This window comes from Notamacropus eugenii, chromosome 6, assembly GCF_028372415.1.
Source record: "Notamacropus eugenii isolate mMacEug1 chromosome 6, mMacEug1.pri_v2, whole genome shotgun sequence".
Classification (NCBI taxonomy): domain Eukaryota; kingdom Metazoa; phylum Chordata; class Mammalia; order Diprotodontia; family Macropodidae; genus Notamacropus; species Notamacropus eugenii.
The window spans coordinates 174,133,543-174,157,450 of NC_092877.1; the positions used below are offsets into that span (position 1 = coordinate 174,133,543).

The following is a 23,908-nucleotide window of genomic DNA, read 5'->3' on the forward strand; positions in this document are numbered from 1 at the left end:
GCGTAGAGGGATGAGTCTAGAGTCAGGAAACCCTAAGTTCAAATATGACCTCAGATATTTACTAGCTATGTGATCCTGGGCAACTTATTTAATTGCTGTCAGCCTCAGTTTCCTCAACTATAAAATAGGGATAATAGTAGCACCCAAGTCCCCAGGTTATTGTGAGGATAAAATAAGATATGATTTGTAAAGTGCTTAGCACAATACCTAAAACATAGAGTAGGTGCTTAATAAATGCTTGTTTCCTTCCTTGTTTTCTAATAGTGCCCAGTTAGGCTAGATCTACTATCAGATGCTCATCAATTAAATCAGTGTTGACTGAGAGGCCTAAAAGGGTGGAGAAAGAGGGGGTGAAGAAGGATCCTTCTTTCTTCTTTCTTCTTTCCTTTGGAATCAATTGAGTGACATGGGAGACACTCACACAGGATCGCTCAGGATGGCATGCCCTCATGAGAGAAGGTGCTGTGCTCTATGAGCAAAGCAGAATTGAAGTAGCTCAAAAGAAATGTGAGAGGAGGAAATTTAGAGAATCCACTCCAAATGTTCAGGTGGACTCTTTGTGCTCGACCTATGGTAGAACATTCTGAGTTCATATTGCTGTGATCAGCCACAGTTGGACGCACTGTAACGTGACTCTAACATAATCCTCTTCAAGAACAAAAGACAGCAGCCAACTGTCTCCATCCCACCTCCACAGTTTCTTTCCGTTGTCCCCCTGCTTCTCCATCCTTCCACCATCCCTGCTTTTCCTGTTCCTCTCCTCTTTCTCTCCCCCATTTCTGTTAAAGTGAAACAAAACTGCACAGGGTTTGTGGGGAGGATTTGTCCCAACACTCCCTCTCATCTGCATTTGTCTCCATGTCACCTTCATGAGCTGTCCCATGTGCCAGTTTTCACTGGATGCTGGAGTCTTAAGCCTTTGAGCTCTAACTGAGAAATAAAAGCCTTTGTTCCTCTGTTACACAAGTTCCCTGGGGCAGTGAGCACGCAGAAGACGGTTTGCTGGGGGTAGGGGGAGTGGTTCATCCTCTGCAGAAGACTGGCTCTTAGCTGTCATCTCTATCATATTTTTTAAAGGCTGTCCATATTTTTAGCACTGCTAAAAATTTAGTAATTCTAATTACAGGTTTATAAGTGTTCTAACAGAGTGCTTTTGTTTTTAATAATATCACATATGAGGAAGCAGTGTAAAAACCTGGATCGGGTCCTGACCTTGCAAAGTTCAACTTTGGAGCTTCATTTTATTAATCCGTATAATTGTGTCTACTTACATGTGTATATGTTGTGTCCCCTAATAAGCTCTATGAGGGCAAGGATTCTTGCTTTATTGTCTCTGTAATCTCAGGAACCAACTCATTGCCTGGCACATAATAGGCATTTAATAAATTTGTACTGGTTAATCACTTAGCTATAGAATGAACTTGAAATCACAGCATCTGAGTTGGAAGGGGTCTCAGAAAGCATCAAGTGCAATTAATACTAGAAGCAGAAATCCTTTCTGTAAAATCATATGTAAGCAGTCATGAAGCCTCCAGTTGAAGTCCTATAGTTATAAGTAGTACTCCACCACCATCAGTCAATCAACAAGCATTTATTAATTGCCTATTAAATGCCAAGGACTGTGTTAAGTGCTGGGATTACAATGCAAAGCAAAAACTATCTCCTGAGGCAGCCTATTCCACTTTTGAACAACTCTGTTTGTTAGGAAGTTTTTCCTTTTATCAACTTGAAATCCACTGGTCTGCAACTCCTGACAACTATAGCTCCTAGTTCTAGCTCTAGGACCAAGAAAAACAAATCTAATACCTCTTCCACATGACAGACCTTGAAATACCTGAAGACAACTATCACGTCTCCTTAAGTCTTCTCCATCTCCTATCTCTGTGTCTTTGCCCTACCTGTTCTTTTTACCTAGAATGCATTCCCATCTCATCTCTGCCTCTCACAATCCTCAGTTTTCTTCAAGATTCAGCTCAGGTGCTGCTTCCTGTATGAAGACTTTCCTGAACCACACCCCCTTTCTAGCTGCTAGTGCAATATTTCCCAAAAATGTCATATCCTCACTTTGTATATGCAGCACATCCAACCCCTGCCCACATGCATGCACACAGATATGTATGTATATATATATGTATACACATATGTACTTTGCATATATATATTTGCACATGCTGACTCTCCCATTAAAAAGCTTCTTATAAGCTTCTAGGTCTGTTTCACATTTGTCTTTGTGCCTCCAGATTTAGCACTTTTAGGGTTAGGGTTAGAATCAGATCTCATTTAGGTACCCTAACCCTAACCCACAGTAAGTACTTAATATATTTAGGTTGATCAAGTCATTGATTTTCCATATTAAATATACCCATTTACTTCATCTGATCTTTGTATAACATGGTTTCTAGTCCTCTTACTGTCCTGGTCAGCTTTCTTTGGATACTCTCCAACTCCTAAACATCCTTCCTAAAATGGGGAAGTGCAACTGAGTGCACCTTAACGTGGTGCACTAGATTTATAAGATGAATGTTACCTGCATTGTTTAAGTTATTGTGCTTCTAACAATGCAGTATCCTAAGAACACACTAGCACATTTGCTGTGTCATACCATTAACTCATACTGAGATTGCAGCTCCCTAAAAATTCTTTTTCCCTTGAACTTTACTGGCTATATCTTCCCCAACCTGTACTTGAGCAGTTGATTTTTTGGTCCTTTTGAAGACTTTACATTTACACAAATTATATTTCTTAAAATCATAGAGAGTTGTTTGAGGCACATTAGGTGATTTGCCCAGGGTTACACAGGTGGTGACATGCATTGATAAAGACACATCTTCACCAGGAGCTCCCTAAACTGATTAACTTACAGGTCCAGTTTAAAAAGAATAGCAGACTTCATCTCATAGGATTGGGTTCATCCTTCCAGCTTTTTGGAGTTCCGATTCTGTCATTAAATATGTCATTAGCTTTCTTTCCTAGCTTCATGTCACATAAAATTTGACAAGTTTCCATGTTACTGATAAAAAGGTTGACCAGGACAGGACCCAGAACAGATACCTGCAAAATAAGCATTGGAGACCTCTCTCCAGGATCAATTTGATTTAATTCATTAAATGCTGGTTAAACTCCAATTATCAAGAACATTGTGCTAGGTACTGGGGAGATATAAAGTCTAGATAAGATATTTATACTGCTATCTTAGTAGACTATTATGAGGAAAACATTTTGTAAACTATAAAGTGTTATATAACATGAGTGCATTGTTGTGAATTAGTGCAACCATTTTGGAAAGTTGTTTGTAGTTATGCAAATAAAGTAAATAAAATGTCTGTACTCTTTGACCAGAGATTCTACTACTGGTCACATATTCCAAGGATATCATCCATAGAGACCAAAGTATTCGTAGCTATGTTTTTTGTGGTAGCATAAAACCAAAGTGGATGCCCAGCAACTGGACAATGGCTAAAGAAATAGAGTATTAATGTAATGTGAGAAATGATGAAGATGAATACAGAGAAGTACAGAAAGATTTACATGAACTGATGAAGAATGAAGTGATCAGAGCCAAGAAAACAACATACACAGTGACTACAACAATGTAAATTGAAAGAATAAATACTGTTAAATAATCAAAAGTTAATTTTGCAAAGTTACACAGTACAAGTATGGCCCCAGAGAAGAGAAATAAGAGGATATTTCCCTTTCCACCCCTTTGCTGAGGTCAGAGGTCCACAAATGTGGAGCATTGCATCTATTTACAGATTTTTTGGATATATTAATTGGTTTAACTAGTTTTTTCTATTCTCTCTCTCTCTTGGTCTTTGATTATTCAAAAGTATTTTTGTTATATAAGATGACTCTGAAAGAGAAGAAAGTAAAGAATGCAGGGAGAAATTCAGGCAATGTAAAAACAAAAGATCAATAAAAATTTATTTTCAAAAGATGATCTTCTATTAATAATAGAATTAACATAGGAGTGAGCAAATACCATTCCCTCAACACATGCCAGAAACTTTCCTGTCTGGCCTTCTGATTGCCTCCATGCCAGAGATCCTGGTGTTTTCCCTCCCAAATCCTACATTGAGCTCACCCTTGCTCACATCTCTCAGGTGGTCAGACATAGTGGGAGGCCTCTGTCAGTGTCATGTTTCCTGTACCAACAGAACATGTATAGACCAATCCCCATGCCTTTTGCCTCAATCCAATCTAGCAGGCAAAATGCAGATGCAGCCATACCCTGGAGGATTTCTGCTACTTCTAGTTTTGCCCAAGCATTCTTTAAGGGTTTGCAGCACTGACCAACTTCTTATTCTGGTGCAAGCTATATTATCCTTCTGATTTTGTTTATTCACAGGATTTGTAGGTTTAAGTTTAACTTAGCCATTTACATTAAGAAATCTGGGGATTTTAGAAACACATCTCATAAGATGGTGTGATAGGAAAAATGCTCAGAGTGGAGCCCTGAACTTGATGTAACGTGACCTGAAGTTCATCCTGACTCTGTTACTTACATTTATTGTGACTGTAGGCAAGTCAACTGGGCCTCAGTTTCCTCACCTGTAAACAAAAAAAATGAGGAGGTAGGAGTAGATAGGCACCTTCTAGCTCTAAAGATGTTTTATTTACATTGGTAGTCATAGTTATATAGCTCTTTAAAGTTTCAAAAATGTCTTTCATTTTAAAAAATAATTACTTTATTATTTTTTTAAGCATTACTATTACATCTTAAAAACCACTGCCCGAAATAGACTACTCCCTTGAAACAAAGAGGCATATTTACGCAAAACAAAGCCATCTCATTGGTCTTATCTGACAATGTAAATCTCATTTTCCACCTATAATCTACCACCTCTCTGTTGAGAGGAGGCAGGTATATTTCATCAGTCTTCTGGTGTCAAGACTTGTCATTGCATTGATCAGAGCTCTAAGGTCTTTAGGGTTGTTTTCAATTATTGTCATCACTTCACAAATTGCATTCTTGGTTATGCTTATTTTGCTTCACATTATTTCACATAATTCTTTTCAAGTATCTCCAAATTCTTCACACTTGTTTGTTTTGTTTATTTGTTTGTTTGTTTTTTACCATGTAATGATATTCCATTATGTGGAATCCATCCAAATAAAATTAATTCAGCCATCCCCCAATTAATGGCCACTCATTTAATATCTAATACTTTGCTACCATAAAAAGTGGAGGCAGCTAGGTGCCACAGTGGATAGAGCAGTAATGTGCTTGGAGTCAGGAAGACTCATCTTCATGAGTTCAAATCAGGCCTCAGATACTTACTAGCTGTGTGGCTCAGGGCAAGCCACTTCACTCAGTTTCCTCATCTGTAAAATGAGCTGGAGAAGGAAATGATAAATTTCTTTGCCAAGAAAGCCTTTAAATGAAGAGTCATGAAGAGTCAGACATGACTAACAACCACAAAAGTTTCTTCAGGACACATACTGTTGATTTTGTCTTTGCATCAGCCCTCCTTCTCTAATCTTGTAGTACCTCACTTGTTTTCCATGGTTGTTTAAGTATCTTTGACAATTGCTCAGCAATTGTTGGCCAGGTCTGGCTTTTTTTAAGATCCCAAGGCATCAAGCTAGACTTGGGAGCTGGGGAACTGACAACAGGTAACAGTCCCAAGGATAGCTAGAACCAGATTGAAATGTAACTGAGAAATATTTAACAAAATAAATAAAAGTTTATTAAAACATGGTTAATTTCACATTTTGAAATGAAATCAATATGTAGCCTGAAGGAATCCTTATATGGATTTTGAGTTTGACAACACTCCTGGAGTGTAGCTAGGTACCTCCTTACTATCTCTCCACTTATCTTTGGGTTATCAACTTCCAGTTAGTCATTTTTGTCATTTCCAGTGTAAAAGCCATCCTCCTTTGTAGAGAAAACAAAAGTGAGAAAAGCAGCTCCATTATTTTTCTATTGTTATCTATTCCATCATCCACCCTATCTTTGATTCCCCCTTTTCTCCCAATATAGCTTTTAAAATCCCTTTTCATTTGTCCTTAGCACTCCCTGGTCTCAGCTTATTCTGAGCTTTAGCATTCCTGACTTTATTTATGTTTTTGTCACATTCAGTTTTATTGATGTGTTTTGTTTTCAAATGACAAACATTTCCAGATTATTACTGCTTTGTGAAAGGTCTCTTATAATGAAGTAAAATAGTTAAGTAAAACAAATTGTTTGGTTTTTGTTTTTTTTTTTTACAATTAATGACCTAATAGTGACCTCATATGAAAATGCATGCAACATTTCACATCTTTAGCACTGCCCCTTCTATTCTTTCACCCTCACCACTCCCATTTCATTGAAAAAAAAGAAAAAATAAAGAAAAAAAAATTTCATAATATGCATGCATAGTCAAGAAAAACAAATCCCCTCAATAGCTGACACTATAATAGGACTGTGCCACATTTAAATCAATTGTCTATTAAAATCTGGCCTTCCTTCCATATTCCACATTCTTCAAAAATACTAAGTTGGTGAATTTCTTATGTATGCATATCAGTTTCTTTAGACAAATCCCATTTTTCTTCCTTACTGGAATTGTTTCCCTTTTATATATTCAGAATTTCCTTCTTGTGCATTTTCATCTCTTCTAGGTTAAACTTCCCCTGAAGCATTTTATTCCTTGAGATCCTTTCTATGTTTCCTCAGAACGCTTTGAAATCCAAATCCCTTTCCAGGCTACAGGAACTCTGTGGTTAAGCCCTTTTCCCTATCTCTGTCACTCTGCAAAAGTAAATAAGTACAGCCATTTAAAAAAACAACAACCTTCTTTCTGTTATCTAACCCCCTGAAGGGAGAATGTAAATGGTAGTGTCCCTTTCGGGGAAATCATTGCATTCAGTTAGCTCAGGGGTAGGGAACCTGTGACCCCAAGGCTACCTGTGATTCTCTTGGTCCTCAAGTGTGGTCCTTTGACTGAATCTTCACAGATGAAATCTTTTTATTGTTAGCTGCTAGCTTATTGGTCTAGAGCAATGTATGTGAAGAGTACTACACAGGGGGGCATTTTCTGTATCCTGCTTCTGTATGTATATTTTGGAGGGACAAGGGAGGAAGAGGGAGAGAGAGAGAGAGAGAGAGAGAGAGAGAGAGAGAGAGAGAGAGAGAGAGAGAGAGAGAGAGAGAGAGAGAGAGAGAGAGAGAGAGAAGAGAGAGAGAGAGAGAAGAGAGGGGGAAAGGGGGAGGGAGAAAGGTGGGGGGGAAGAGGGGAGGGAGACAGACACAGAGAGAAAGACAGAGAGAGACAAAGACAGTGAAAGAGAGAGTGGGAGAGAAAGAGGGAGGTACAAGTAAGATTATGCTCAAAATTTCTCCCCTTTATCAAAAATTATAAGATGGATGGAATATCATAATTTCTATCCTAGTTAGTGAGATTCAGATCCAGAATAGAATTTCCCCTTATTTATCCCTCCATCTTTTGGAGAATGAAATTGTTGGTATGGCAGGTCAAGAAGTTATTAGCTGTTCTGATTTTGGCCAAGTGAGCTCTGCAGATGTCTGAATAATTCCTTCCACTATGCCACATTGCTTCCCTTTCAGCAGCCCTTTAGATGATATAAATTCATTTTAAAGTACTTAGCAGTTCCCAGCAAAACTACCTTTTGAGCCATTACTATCCATTTACTTTGGAACTATAGCATTGTAATGGTTATACAAGACAGCTGACAGCTTCTCCTCTGTATAAGGACTCAGTTAAATTTGCTTTTACAAGTTTAGATAAGGCAGTGCATTTAATTCTATCCTCTATCCTAGCAACTATGAAACACTTTTTCTACTCAGCCTACATGGGCATTTTGATGGATGAAATCCTAAATTAAATTGAATATTCTAGTTTTCCTCCAATTTACAGGAAACTAGCAAATAATTCATTAGTGGTGGTTGTTCCTTATCTAGGATGGTGCTTTGCACATAGTAGACTTTTAATTTATTTTTATTGAATTGAACTGACTACAAAGGGAAAAGGGACATGCATTCTTTTAGTTAATTGTAAACTTTGTGGATAAAAAACCTCCAAACCAACCATGTCTTTTAAATTTTATATCTCCCCCAGTGTCTTGCACGGTGATCTGCATATTATAATAAAATATCTGATGAATGGATGCCTGGCTGAGTGGAAGGGAATGGGTTGTGTTGAATCAGTGGCATAAGGCCGAGGTCCAAGTAGTTGAGTGACCACAGACCTGGAAAATGACTGGAATTGAGCAAAGGCCTATGGGGAGAGGAGAAGGAGTGAGGGTCTCTTGTCTTTGCTTTTAAACCTGAACTAGACAATGACAGGGCTTTATCATTACTATTCCTATTTCTGGACATTGATGTTATAATGTCCCAGTGAGTGCCTGGGTGTGTTGTGTTAGGTTCTAGAGGTAGCAAGCTAAGTAGTTTAAAGTAAGATAAGTAAATCAATGAGATGTATTAAGCACCTACTATGTGCACAAAAATGAAACAATCCCTCTCCTCTATCAGTGGAGACAATGTGTACACACATAAAAGCAACATCGACTTCATTTGCCTCCCTCTCAGATACCGTAGATAATACTATTGTATCTTTGTATCTTTAGAAGAATCAATAGAATATTAAGCTACAGGTAGTTTAATGCCATTCTGGAAACACTTAAGAGTGGTAGCTGAAGAGAATCTATGAGAAGACTGACAAAAAAAGGTTGAAGAAATTTTTTATGTAGACAACTGACAAAGACTAAATTGCAAAAATGAAGATAATTCTTTTTTTAAAAATTTATTTATTTAACTTTTAACATTCATTTTCACAAAATTTTGGGTTACAAATTTTCTCCCCTTTTCTCCCCTCCCCCCCCCAAACACCAAGCATTCTAATTGCCCTTATGACCAATCTGCTCTCTCTTCTATCATCCCTCTCTGCCCTTGTCTCCATCTTCTCTTTTGTCCTGTAGGGCCAGATAGCTTTCTATACCCCTTTACCTGTATTTCTTATTTCCTAGTGGCAAGAACATTACTCGACAGTTGATCCTAACACTTTGAGTTCCAACTTCTTTACCTCCCTCCCTCTCCACTCCTTCCCTTTGGAAGGCAAGCAATTCAATATAGGCCAAATCTGTGTAGTTTTGCAAATGACTTCCATAATAGTTGTGTTGTATAGGACTAACTATATTTCCCTCCATCCTATCCTGTCCCCCATTACTTCTATTCTCTTTTGATCCTATCCTTCCCCATGAGTGTCGACCTTGAATTGTACTCTCCTCCCCATGCCCTCCCTTCTATCATCCCCCCCACCCTGCTTGTCCCCTTATTCTCTACTTTCCTGTATTGTGAGATGGGTTTTCATACCAAAATGAGTGTGCATTTTATTCTTTCCTTTAGTGGAATGTGATGAGAGTAGACTTCATGTTTTTCTCTCACCTCCCCTCTTCATCCCTCCACTAATGAGTCTTTTGCTTGCCTCTTTTATGAGAGATAATTTGCCCCATAATGAAGATAATTCTTGAGAAGAGACTTTTAATTGGTATCCTCACTGAAGTGAATGTTGGGACTGTTCCAGAAGTGAGGAGGAACCAATATAGAGAGATGACTCTGGTAGTGATCTTTCTCAAAGCTGAAAGAATTGTAATTACAGTATTGTAAACAATTGCTTATGTTTCTGTGTTATTATTTATTACAAGTTTCATAAATTGTATATACAGTAACTGATCTTTATTTAAACCTAAGAGATTACAGGTTTTAGTACAGAGAAAGATATGAGCAGCTTCTTATGGGAAAAGAGATTTCTATATTTTATTAAATACTTAATTTTAAAGAAAGTGGGGCAGAAATGAGCTAATTGATTAATTAATGAGAGAGGTTGCAATTTTGGTAATTAATGAATATCCAAACAAATCCTGAGATTTCCTTATAAGAAGGAGAATGACAATCAATGTGTAATTTTCCCCATGTAGGCTACATGTGAGTGTGACCTATCCCCCAAACCCTGTTACATAAGAATATACAAAATACATACAAAATGAATACAGGGTGGCTTGGGAAGGAAGTCACCAGCAGTTGGGAAGATGTGGAAGGTAATGCTTCAGCTGAATCTTGAAGGAAGGGATTCTATGAGATAGAGGTGAGGAGGGAGTTCATTCCAGGGTACACTGGAAAACAGACTATGCTGACTTGGATAGGTGCATTAAAGACATATAAGTCTCTGAACCAACAATGAGTGGTCTAGCATCATGTTGACATGGTCACATGATCACTTCGTATTTATTTTGTAGTATCTTGAATTTGCTTGCATGTGAACATGTTACATCCTAGAATAATGGAATCTTGTGGAGGGCAGGAAATATTTCATTTTTGTGTTTGTATTATGAACATAACACAATAGCTATCATATAGTAAAGAAAAGGGAAGGGAATGGGAAAAATAATGAGCATTTATAAAGCTCTAAGTATATTGCCTGGCATATAGTAGGTGCTTAATTTCTTTATTCCTTTCCTTATCTTATATGTAACACACACACACACACACACACACACACACACACACACGAAGAATGGAAGGTTTTATCCTTCAAAGCTATGAATAGAAAAAGAATGTGTAACTATACATTGTTGTTGTTCAGTCATTTCTGACTCTTTGTAACCCTACCTGGAGTCTTCTTGGCAGAAATACCACAGTGGTTTGCCATTTCCTTCTCCAGCTCATTTTACAGATGAGGAAACTGAAGCACATAGAGGCTGAATGACTTGCCCTGGATCACCCAGATTGTAAGTGTCTGAGGTTTGATTTGAACTTAGATCTTTCTTACTTCAGGTCCAGCATTCTATCACTGTGTTACCAGCTACCTTAAGTAATATATAGGTAAATTATCTATCTATCTATCTATCTATCTATCTATCTATCTATCTATCTATCTATCTATCTATCTATCCATCCATCCATCCATCCATCCATCCATCCATCCATCCATCCATCCATCCATCCATCCATCTATCCATCCATCTATCTATCCATCCATCTATCCATCTATCTATCTATCTATCTATCTATCTATCTATCTATCTATCTATCTATCTATCTATCTATCTATCTTTCTACCATGTAGCACAGTGCCTGACCCAGAGTAGGTGGTTAATAAAGCATGGTGCTGGGACTGATATATGTCCCAGATGATTCAGAACAGCCCCAATTACAAGAAAAGAAAGTATGTTTTTAATAAAGTTTGCAAAAGGATTATCCTTTCTTAGATCATGTGTCCTGATTTGGTGTTTGGAAAATATGGTCACTGTATATATACATATTTATATTGTGGTTCAGCAAAGGAGTATGGATATTTTGTAAACAGGGTGGTGAGGGAACCGCATATTTGTACAAAGTTGACTTGTGGTGACCAAGTTGCTGCCTTGGGAAGGCTTCCTGGAGGCAGTGAGATTGTTAAGTACCCTCTTTAGAAGTTTATAAATATTTTTCGGATTAGGTTCCACTTTTCACCAGCCTTTCATTTTCAGAACTTTCTTTTCTTTGGTACTGTTTTGCCTTCTTGATGTGTTCTAGGCATCGTGCCCACTTTGATTTATTCGGTCTTTATTTATACAATGTCCCAGATGTAGTGGCAATAGACAGTTTATAAATACTACCTGGAGAAACTCAATTATTATCCCGCTCTGTCAAGATGTCATTTGAAGATGACAAATATATTTCCTAAATTATTTGAAATTGTCACCTTTCTGGTCTGCCTCTCTATTATAATTGCCCTTAGCCCAGTTATACACATTTTTTTCTACCAACAAAACCTTGATGCTACTGTTCTCTCCTCTACTCCTCACTCTCACTTCCCATCACACCTCTTTTCCATGGTAAAGTCCCAGATAATATGACCAGCAGGTCAAAAAAATACTGACAGGAGAATGTGATGATGAAAAAGGCAAAATTTGATTTTATAGTGTTAATGTTTCTAGAATGCTAAATTTACCAAAACTGTTTTATGAAATTACTTGTAGTATTATTATATGGAAGCACTGTCAAGTGGGTATCAATTATTCTGCCCAATTAACATCAGGATCACAGAAAGGGCTGTTGTGAACCTTCAGAGGTTAACTTTCTGTGCATAGGAATTAGAACTTTTTTGGTTCAGATCTGTGGTTTCATTCATATAGGAAGTAATTGCAGAAATTCTGCCATGTAAGAGCTATTTCCATGCCTTCCCTGTAAAGTGGGAGTGACACAGGGTCTTAGGCTTATCTTCACTTCCCAGAGAATAACAATGTCCATAAGAACCTACTACTTTACTTTTTTCTTCTCCCTCACAGATGCATAAAAAGAAGTAGAGCCAATACCTATATATGGTGCTAGAGTGGAGCCAGGGAATCTTTCCCAAAGTTCAGGCTAGGCTTAGGTCAGTTTCAGGACAAAATATAGAAGACAGGACACCACTGGCACAAAGAGTGAGTTTTTCAAATGCTATATAGAACCCATTAGTAAAGGATGATCACACATTATGTGTAAATCTGCCCAAGGAAGGCCATATGCCTGTCTTGTGTGAATACAATGCTATGTAGCCCTGTCTTTCTCCCAGAACCTCAGTCCAGTCAGTGCCTTTTACAGAGTAGTCACTTAGCAAATGATTGATGAATGAATAAATGAATGTTATGAAGCATAAGCATCGAGGGTACAATGAAATAGCACCCTAGTCTTTTATTACCAGATTTCTTACTCTATGGAGGGTTTTATCACAGTCTTAATCAAAGTGGCCACTGGTATGCTGATGCTTTTTCTGAATTGGTACTTTAATATTCAGAAGTCAGGAAACAAAAAGTCATAGAAACAACAAAGTTAGCAAACAAAAACATAACCCACACCCCTAAGAGTTTATTGTACAGTTCACACCACAACCTTCCTTGTAAGAGGTCTAAAAAGAAAATGATGTTCAGTTACAGAAATGCATTTTTAAACTGACTGTGCAGGTGTTACCTACCAGTCATGAATAGATGACTCAGGGGAGTATTTTTAAATAAGTATAGTATTCCATTCAAATAACTCAGCCATGAAGGACTTATGCTAAGAAAGAGACAAGTGTCTGGTTGAAAAATAATGTTTCTGTTATCTATTCTATAACAGTGGGGATGTGTCTGGAGTGGAAAAATCAACTAATTATGACAGCCTCATCCACAGAAAAGGAACAGTGAGTGTCATAAAAAATAGATTACTAATATAAATCTGGGGGGCAGGATTCAATGATTATATAATTAAATGTAACTATTTTTGATGTCCTGAAAACATTTTTAGATAACTACTGCATTGTTGTTCTCATTAACAGCTTAACTGTACTGTTTCTTTACATGATAAAGGGAATGTATTAGCAATGATAAGTCTATAAGAAAATACCTCCAGAATCTTCTTCCCCATCCATGATTGCTGTAAAGTTTTATTTATACCTCATAGTATCCTAGATTTAGAGCTAGAAGAGACTTTGGAGGTCATCTAGTCCAACCATTTCATTTTGCACTTGAGGAAACTTAACTATTAATAGGTCAGTCTGTGTAAAGGCAAGTTGAATTTTGCCCAGGCTGTACAAGATAGTACAGTATTTTGATTATGTTTCATTGATGAATATTCTTGAATATGTAAGTGTTTAATGAATAGATCCTAAACATAGGTCTAATAGTGCCCTAGGCTCTGTTGGGTATAAAATTAAAATAGATAAGATGAGAGTCCCGACTCTCATCCCATCAATTTACATATGAAAAATCTGGGGCCCAGAGAGGTGATTTGTCTTGCTCAAAGTCACACACACAGCTAGCTAGTAGAAGAATAGGTTCTCAGATTCCAAATCCAGTGGTGTTTGTTTTCCTACAGCACCAGGCTGCCTCTCAGATAAGATACTCATTAAATTCTTAGAAAACAAAACAAGACAATTTGGAAACTATAAAATACACATTCTGAGTACAGTAAGAACTCTAAAGAAGAAAGTATCACAATGACCTGGAACAGTCAGAGAATATTAAATAGAGGAGGAAGACCTCAACCTGGAAGAAGTTTGAGTAGAATTTGCATTGGCAAAGAGGAAGACAGTCCATATTGAGAAGTGGGGAGAAGGGGCCAAAATCATGAGCATCATCCTCGAGGTGAAAATAAGGTTGCGGGAGCCTGTGAGAACCCTGTGTTAGTGATGGAGCTAAGGCTGGGTAGGTAGGGAGACTGCAACATGGAGGGACTTCAAATACCAGCTTGAGATATTGGGATTTGATTCACTGACAGTAAAAGGGCATGGAAGGATTTGTGGAAGATAAATAATGTGGTCAAATGGACATTTTGAGAAGTGTCATCTGTGCAGGAGGGATTGGGTACAGGAGAAACAGCAGGTCAAAAGACCAATGCAGAGATTCCTAGAGTAGTTTAAGATGAGGTGCCTAGAATAGAATGGTGACTCAGGGAATGGAGGAGAAAGGACCAGTTCCCTAAGAAGAAAGAACTCTGTAGAAGGCAGAATCAGTAAGATTTGGTGACTGAGGGTATAAAGAAAGGCCAAAGGAGAAAACAGAGATAATACCAAAGTTTCCCACTGGGAAAAAGAAATAATAAGTAATATTTGTATGGTACTTTAAGGTTGGCAAAGTGCTTTGTATACATTTTTTCATTTGATCTTCAAAATGCTATAGCTGTTATTTTATAAATGAGAACAGTGAAGCTAATAAAAGGTAGATAACTTGCCCAGGCTGACAGAAGTGATAAGTTTCTGATTTGGATAAGACTCAGGTCATCCACTTTGTCCACTATTTTACCTAGCTGCATAGTACAGGATTAAAATCTAACTTAAAAGCAGCTTGACACCTCAAATATTCAAATACTAAAATAGATGAGTCATCTCAATTCTAAAATTCCTTCTAGAGATCTTCAAGCTTGGCCATTCTGTAACACTCTTGTTTGTGTCCACCTAACATGATGGAGAAATTCCTTGCTTTCTTCTTATATGGCAAAGATTCCAGAGGAGCACTCTCACTGTCTACACACAAGTTCTCATACTTTTCATGAGATCAACCCATTTTCTTTCCCTATCTTCTATTTCCTTAATGATATCTTTTACTCTTTTTCTTCAGAATTCCTCATTAATTATATACTTTATTCTATTCATGCCTACCATATGCCTCCCCTTTGCTCTCTTTAGGAGACTCATTTTTAATTCTTCAGAGGCAATTGTGTTCCCTATCTCTGTGTATAGTAGATACTATAGCAGTGCCTATAGAATGTTAGTTTTGAAAAGCTGAGTCCTTTGTTTTCCTGGGAAGGTTGGAATTGGTAAAGCTTGTACATTTCTCAAACACAATCCAGGCTGCTATCTTCCTCCTGCTTAACTTTCTACCTGACTCAATGTCTACCTGTCCTATCTATTCCAGATAGACGTACTGATGGCACAAGTTTTAAAAATTGTTCATGACATCCTTAACTTCACCCTGGACATTTTCCACCCTTTAGTTCCTGAAACTGCTGTTGGAGCACCTTCTTAGAAAAATGCTTCTGTTGGAAAAGGAAATGGCAAACCACACCATTATCTTTGCCAAGAAAATCCCAAATGGGATCATGAAGATTCAGACATGACTGAAATGACACAAAAACAAAATACCCCTTTCTAAAAGCTACTTAAGGCTAGATGATTAATCAACGTTAACTTTCACCTTCTAAACCATATCACCAGAGAATGTACCTTGAAGCAGCTTAGTTACATAGCCTCTGTAATCCCTTTACCCCAACCATTTTCCATCCTGTCACTTTTGCTGCTTCCTTCCTTGTACCCCTGCTCTACACGTTCTACCTCTTTCACTGAGATCTCTGATCAAATTACCATTAACATTGCCTCTGGAAAGATTGTTAATGGATTCCACTATTTTTTCACTTACCATGCATAACTTCCTTCTTGCGCCACCCTTCTCCTGTGTGGGTTGCCTCCTCCATTAGAATATGAGCTTCCAAGGACAGGAACTCTCACTTTTGAATTTGTATGCTCCGTGCTTAGCACAGTGTTTGAAACATGAGTCTCTAATCCATTTTTAAAAATCCATTCATACATTCCATATGCATGTTGAAATCTGAACAATAAACATTCTTCATCTACTTCATTGATTTGGTCTTTCCTGTGTGAATAGATGTGGTCAAATTCCTTTTAATGATTGTTTCCAGAAGGCTCTGTAATATTCTGGAGCTTGATGCAATCAGCATGATGTTATCTACAAACAAGGTCATGTAGAGGACTCTCATCCATAGGGAATCACTCTTTATCCTGGATTCAGCATTGGAGCTCCTGTATCACAGGTGTGAACACCTTTGGCAAGCATTTAACTGTTTTACACTCTGTCTGATGTTTATGACTAGAAGGTCTCTGAGCAGTGTTACTCCTGTTAGATATAAATTTTTCAAGGACTCTTGATTTTTGGGCAGGAGATACCTTCCTGTAAAAGAACATGTAAAGAAGAACTTGTCCTATCAAATCAAATATGTATTTGTAATCAGCAAATAATCATCATAATGGTATTTTATTTTCTCCATACCTTTTTTGGCAAACAAGTCAGATCTTTTCTGATCAAGATACTTTCTACCCCCTTGTTATAGAGGTAATTGATTTACATTGGTTAAACTTCTTAATAATATTAATAGAGTCAGTATTGATGTAATTTTTGTTGTCCATTTCTCATTTTTTCATTCTTGTTACTTATTTAAAAATTTCAGACTTTATTTGTTTCAATTATACACTATATTTTCCTCATTCTTATTTTTTAAAGTAATTTTGATAATTTTGATCTTAGAATGATGACTTGATGGTTAGATAGTGTACAGACAATTGAATCAAGGATAATTCCCACATCAATAACAAGTCTTCATCTGGCAAAATATAATTTATTTCAGTGTTATTTGATATCGCAAATATCTAGAACCTACCAATTATTTTTTTCAAAGAAATCATTCACAATATAGAGACCTGAAACTTCTATGTAATCTATAAGTCTCAAGTCTTTGGCCTTTCTCATTTCTTCCTGAACCATGCTTTCCCATACATTTCTCCCCATCTTCATCTTTTCCCACTTTTACAAGGAAGTCACCATGCATCAGATTTTACGTTAATTTGATTAGGAGAATCTTATCAAGTCTTTTATGGAATTTCTTTACCACTTAATCCCCAGCAACTGGTGTTGGTACATGTACTGTAATTATTTTTGTGATTCTTTTTTGCAAAGAACTCTTCTATTTTTAGTTTTGCAAAACATGATCCTGTGATTGCGTAGGCTCTTTTACTTTGGCTTGTACAATAAAACCCCCTCTTCCCAATCCTTTCTTTGCTTCTCTAATGAATACCAGTGAAATCATCCTTTCATTTAATTTTAACTTTCTTATTTCTTTTAGCCTCATTTACCAAGAATGTCATTTTCTATGTGATTCAGCTCTTCCAGTTTGAAACTCTTTAGAAAATAACTTATTAGTTTCGTTGAAGAAAAAGATCTAATATCTAAATTACAAAGTAAATCAGAAATATGTGAGCATCATCTCAGAAATTATCATTGCTAGAAAGCTAAAGAGTAGAAAATAAATTTGATTGCATTTCTAGTCATAGACCCACACATTGTATGTTTAATTATTTTAGGTCATTTAAATTTTAGGGGTTCTATCTTCATAGGAGTAACTTTTTAAAGTGTCCCTTCTAACCTGGATTTCCTCAGACTTTTAAACCAGCAAATGAATTTTTGATATACACAATTTTTATGGAAATATACTCTCCTTTGAGTTGATTGTACCATGATACTTCCTCTTAAATATTAAGGGAAGGAGGAGAAACCTCCATAACTTTATTTTGGAGTAACATTTATTTCCCCCTAAAGAATATATGCTCCTTGAGGGCAGAGACTTTTTCTTTCTTGTATCCACAGGGCCTAGCACATAAAGGACACTTAATAAATCTTCTTAAACTGAATTGAATTAAGGTCAATTTAGTAAATTTTAATTTAAAATTTCTGTGATATAATTAAAAATCTTATCAACATTTTAAATATTCCTTCTCTCTTTGACAAAAAGCACATTAGAAAATAATTGAACTTTTTTCTTTGCTTTTTCAGAAAGATAATTGCCATGAACTGATTAAATTAGAAAACAAATACCATTGATACCAATTGATTAGTTATGTACTTATTCTTTCAAAATTTTACTGCAAGTTTCTGATTAAGAAAAATGGTGTAGGAAAGATAATTCATAAGCTTTCATGCAGCTTCTGAGATTACTTACTTTTACTGGTGTATAATGAAAAGATTTTCCTATAAATAGTTTCTGTGGCCTTGCCTCTGTAGGAACTGAATTAAGGAGCTCTGGAATTTTTTTTTTGTACTAGTGGATTTTTCATTCTCTTGGTTATCAGTTTCTCAGAGTTTCTAATAGTAAATTCTTTTAGTTGACTTCTTTTGAATATGACTTTTTGGGATGAACTTCATACATTTTTGAGCTTTATAGATTTCTACAGTATTATAAGGAAAATGTCCTAGTTAACCACAGAGGTACCAGCGGATGATTAAAGATGGACTTGGATGGATGCAGTGTTATTGTAGAGAAAATGGGTGAATGAGTTTGGAGGAGTTAGAGTTTCAGCAACAAAATATCTTACTATAGTCCTTCCACCATTCCCAGCCATATCTATACTTTCAGAAGTCCTGATGGACAAACCAATGAAGTAGTCATTAATTTCTCTCAAACAAGCAATAATGGGGAAGAACCCATAACCCTCTTTGGTTTTATGTAGTCAGCATAATATCATATGCAAACAGGAGAATTTGGAATATCTTATCATCTATGGGAAATCCCTTTTTTTTAAATCTCTTGCAAGACATCTTCCATGTTTTGTGATGAACAACTTTGGTAGACAAATATGAATTAACAAGCACTGATTATGATATAATAATATAATATATTATTATATGTAATATGATATGTAATAGAATAATAATATAATATTCTGGTCACTGTTACTGTGTCTGTCCTTTGTTGCTGAAGAAGACCATGCCATCAGAGAAATGATGACATGACTTGCACTTGACTTTGTTTTGAGTGAGGGAAGGCTGTGCAAGGTCACCAGCCTCACTTCTCCTCCGGAGCCATCTGAATCCAGTGACCAGATGTTCATCAGGATGACTGGAGATGACCCAGAGTACACTGGGAGACCTTGGCCTCTTTAGACCAAGGACTATTTAGGTACTCACTTAGGGTGAGGTAATACCCATTCATTGAATAAGCCTATTTAAGAAGTAACCAGGAGATGGCTCCTTTAATTAGGCAAAGAAAGAGAAAGACATCAGACTGGGAAGGAAACAGCAACAGTTACTATTGATAATCATTCTTAAACCAGGAGGGCCAGAAGAGATCCCTTAGGCAGGGGCCTAGAGTCCTCCAATATATGAGCTTCAGAGTGTCGTAGGTTTAAGGTTTTGGGAAGGGAAGGGAAGGGAAGGGAAGGGAAGGGAAGGGAAGGGAAGGGAAGGGAAGGGAAGGGAAGGGAAAGAATCTAGCCAGGAAAACCAAGTTAACTGGGCATCTTCTGGTCATCCAAATTTACCTACCTTTGGAGAGGAGAAGGAAGGGGAGGGGTAGACAGGGAGGGGTAGACAGACAGGAGAAGAGGAGTTGAGTTACTCAGTTAGCTGGGTCCCCATTCAGGCAGCTGCATCTACTCCCATACCATCAGAGAAATGATTTGCACTTGACTTTGTTTTGAGTGAGGGAGGGCTGTGCAAGGTCATCAGCCTCACTTCTCCTCCAGAGCCGTCTCAGATATTCATCAGGATGACTGGAGATGGCCCAGGGTGCACTGGGAGGCCTTGGCCCCTTTTGGCCAACATCTATTTAGGTACTCACTTAGGGTGAGGTAACATCCCTTCATTGAATAGGCCTATTTAAGAAGTAGCCAAGGGATGGCCCCTTGCTAGATACGGGAATACAAAAATAAAAATGAAGTGTCCCTTACATTCAATTTGTGGAAATAATATTTACACCTGTGGAAATAATATTTACACCTGTAGCTAAATACAAAATATAGACAAGGTAAATGTGGTAGCATTTGAGAGTGTCAGGAAAAGCCAAATGTACGAATTGCCAGATGAAATGAGGTAGGTGGCAGAGTGGATAAAGCACTAGATCTGGAGTCAGAAAGACCTGTGTACAAAGCAAGTCTCAGATACTCACTCGCTGAGTGACCCTGAGCAAGTCACTTAATTTCTGCCTACCCTGGTTTCCTCGTTTGTAAAATGGAGATAATAATAGTACCTATAGCCAAAGGTTATTGTAAGAATAAAGTGAGATAATATTTGTGAAGTGTTTTATAAACCTTATAATGCTATATAAATGTTAGCTATCTTCATCAATCATCATTATTGTTATTATTCTAAAAGGTAGAGGTGAGAAGGGAGCACATTCTAGACATGGGGATCAGCCAGTGAGAAGGCACAGAGATAGGGTTGGAATGTAGATGTTATTCAAATAATTCTTGAACAGTGTTATTTATAACTGCATTTGCTAGATATTGTGTATGATCTTAACACATGTAAGAAAAGTTCCTTGATAGAGGAGAATAGAGGCTTTTATCATAGCAAGCAACTATTATGAATAGATCCATAAGAGGAAGTATACATCATACTGAATTATTCATATTTGTAAGGTTTTTTTTTTAGTGAAACCATCATTGAAAGCGTTCATATAGTACACAATCAGCTGAAACCTGGAAATATTTTCAAGTCATCCTTTATATGGTGTGGGGGGACGACCAGCATCCCCGAGTGGTTCAGTGAAGCAGTGCTGAAGAAGAAAGACCATGGGTCAGGCGAGGAGCGTAAAGAACAACTACCATTTATTAATCTGAGGGCAGGGGTTTATATAGATTTTCTACAGGCAAGCAAGCAGGGTTATTCCCATGAGAACATTCAAGCAAGCAAGGTTATTCCCATGAGAACATTTTTAGTTTACTTCTCATACTTCCTAATCTAGTTCCTCTAGCGATACAACCTTGGGAGAACACAGGCAGGGTCAGGATGTTCTCATCCTTGCATATCAGAAGTACAAGTCTCAAATAAAACCTGGACAGTACCTCACATTCTAGACTCCATCAGTACTGGCCCTCTACAATATGGCATTTATTATATAAAGCAATTTGATCTATAATTATTATTACAAGTGAATTTAAGTTATGGGATTGTAGATGATTGACAATGTAAAAAATTATATATCACATAGAAAATAATTTGGAAAAATATGCATATTTCTGTATAGCCCCAAATAGTATGCATGTTCCAATGTAGTCTAACATTTCATCTTCAACACAAGAATAGAAATTCTGGGTCCAGATTCACAAAATGTTTTCATAGGATATTAAATCTATAACCATGCATTAATAACTACAGATCTCAGCAAGAAAGGAGAGGTTTAAGTTTATTTGAGGTGAGATATACCCTTATCTTCCTTGGAATAGTTCTATATCCTGGCCTCTTGGCAAACTATTAAAACAATGAAATCTGTTGACAAAATAATGGTTTTTTTCTCTGTATTCAAATAGTTTGTTGCAAGATAATAAATATTTTATGATGGAAATAAGACATTTTCTAAACTTTCTCTAGCTTGATGTTAGTTCACAGATCAAGACAGATACAGTTGGATCTCCTTTATGTGAATTCAGGAGATTTCCTTTTTGGGAGCAAGAGTTGGCAAAAAAATACTCTTATAAAATGGTAAGTCTGAACTTCTGGAAATAAATTATATTTCCATTTTGCGTGCTTGTTCAGGCAGTAAAGTTCTGCTGATTATGCCTCAGATGGAGAAGAGCAAGATTTGCTTTTGCTTTCCTGAATCTTCCCAGAATAAAATCTATGGGAAGGTTGAAAAAGGAGGCCCTATACTCTTCAGAGGGAATAGTGATGGCTGGGGGCTTCATTGCTTCATAGGCTGTCCCTAGATTGGGACTACTTTGGTCAGCTCCCAGTTGGAGGCTACATCACTGTGAAAGGAAAGGGAATAAGACTTCCATTTATGTAGGAGAAGAGTTGGGACAGAACAGCAATGAAGGGAAAGGAATGAGGAGTTAGTGACTTGAAGAGCAAAAGCTGGTGGATATTTAAAGGGGGAGGAGTAGAGGTGGGAGAGAATAGGTGTATACAGATGGGAAATGAGACTTAATGGAGCTATTCACATCTAAATTGTTATTTATTGTTTTTAAGTCCCAAACATAAATGGTCTTAGTATAAGGACTCCAGTTGTGAGGACAGCGTATAAGGCAGAAGACTCTAGAGAGTGAACTGACAAGAACTGAAATTTGTTCTTTTCTGACCTAGGTTGTATTTCTTGCTGATGAATATTGCAACTACTGTCAAGATATTTTACAAAATGTGAGGAACCAGGAACTTGACAGGGTAGGATTTTACACATCAGAATGAAGTTGTTAATGGTGCCATAGTACTTTGAAATACTTGTGGTTTCATGGATATGGGCCTTCCTCCCATCAACATGGACCACACTTCTTAATGATTTCATTTTAATAAATCATAAAGGTGATATTTAATGAATAACCATGTCATTTAGCTAGTTAATAGGTATAAGTTCATATGTGTCCATTTAATATATAATTTAAACATTGTATGAGATAAAGATAACTAATAGACATAGTATGTTGTAGTGGATAAAGATCCAACTTTGAACTCAGAAAGATCTGGGTTTCAGTTCAGCCTCTGAAAATGATACCTTATGTGACTATAAAAAAGTAATTTAATTTCTGGTTAGAGAGCAAGACATCTCTCTAAGACTATAAATTGCCAAAGAGTGATCTATCTGCATTGAAAGGTATTTCCACACTGGAAGTTACACATGTACACACACACACACACACACACACATATACATATACATACACACATACACAGACCACTAGGGGCAGGTAGGTGGCATAGTGGATAGCCCATCAGTCCTGGAGTCAGGAGAAACTGAGTTCAATGCCAGCCTCAGATACTTCTTAGTTGTGTGACCCTGAGCAAGTCACTTAACCCTAATTACCTCCAAAAATGAAAAAAAAACCCCAAACAAATCTTAGAACTGAGGAAAAAGGATGGAAAGAAGAAATAAAGGACAGTTCCTTAGCCACTATTGTCATTTTCTTCTTCACTGTGTTCCCATTTTACAGATAAGAAACTGAGACAAATAGGGGTTGAGTGAATTGCCCAGGGTCACACAGCTAGTTAAGCGTCTGAGTCCAGATTTGAATTCCGAACTCCAGGCTCAGTGCTCTATCCACGGTTCCACCTAACTACCCGATACATAGATATATAATTGGTTTTCACTTCAGTCCTTTGCATTATTTTTATTATATTGCCTCTATCAATGAACATTTATTTAATTATTTGTATCTGTCTTTATTTGTTTGAAGAATGTGTTGTGATTGTGTTCATATATATCCTGCATGTCACTTGGCAAGTAGATTTGAAACTATTTTTCACAAGTAATCTATGGTTATGTTTAGTAGAACTTCTGCTAGGTTTTATTGCTAATATATAGAAATACTGATAGTTTGTGTAGATTTATTTTATATCCTGCAACTTTGCTGAAATTGTTCATTTGTTTTGACTAGTTTTTTAGATGACTCTAGGGTTCTCTGAGAAAACCATCACATCATCTCCAAAAAAATGATAGCTTTGTTTCCTCATTGTCTATGCTTATTTCTTCAGTTTTTTTCTTGTCTTATTGTTATAATTAGCATTTCAGGTACAATACTCAATAATAATGGTGATAATAATCATCTGTGCTTCATCCCTAATCTCATTTGGAAGACTTCTAGTTTGTCCCCATTAAAGATAATGCCTGTTCTTGGTTTTAGATCATTTTAAGAAAAATTCAATTTATTCCTATGCTTTTTGGTGTTTTTGTTTAAACAGGAATAGG

General features: G+C 36.9%; 1 protein-coding gene across 1 annotated transcript in view; it reads left to right on the plus strand.

Annotated features, from left to right (window-relative positions):
• The window catches only part of RFX8 (regulatory factor X8), a 121,611-nt gene that overhangs the window by 48,511 nt on the left and 49,192 nt on the right, over window positions 1-23,908 (plus strand). The window contains exons 5-7 of the mRNA XM_072621607.1: window positions 13,085-13,148; window positions 21,601-21,711; window positions 22,312-22,389. Coding sequence (XP_072477708.1) covers window positions 13,085-13,148; window positions 21,601-21,711; window positions 22,312-22,389 — 253 coding nt within the window. The remainder of the gene's footprint in view (window positions 1-13,084; window positions 13,149-21,600; window positions 21,712-22,311; window positions 22,390-23,908) is intronic.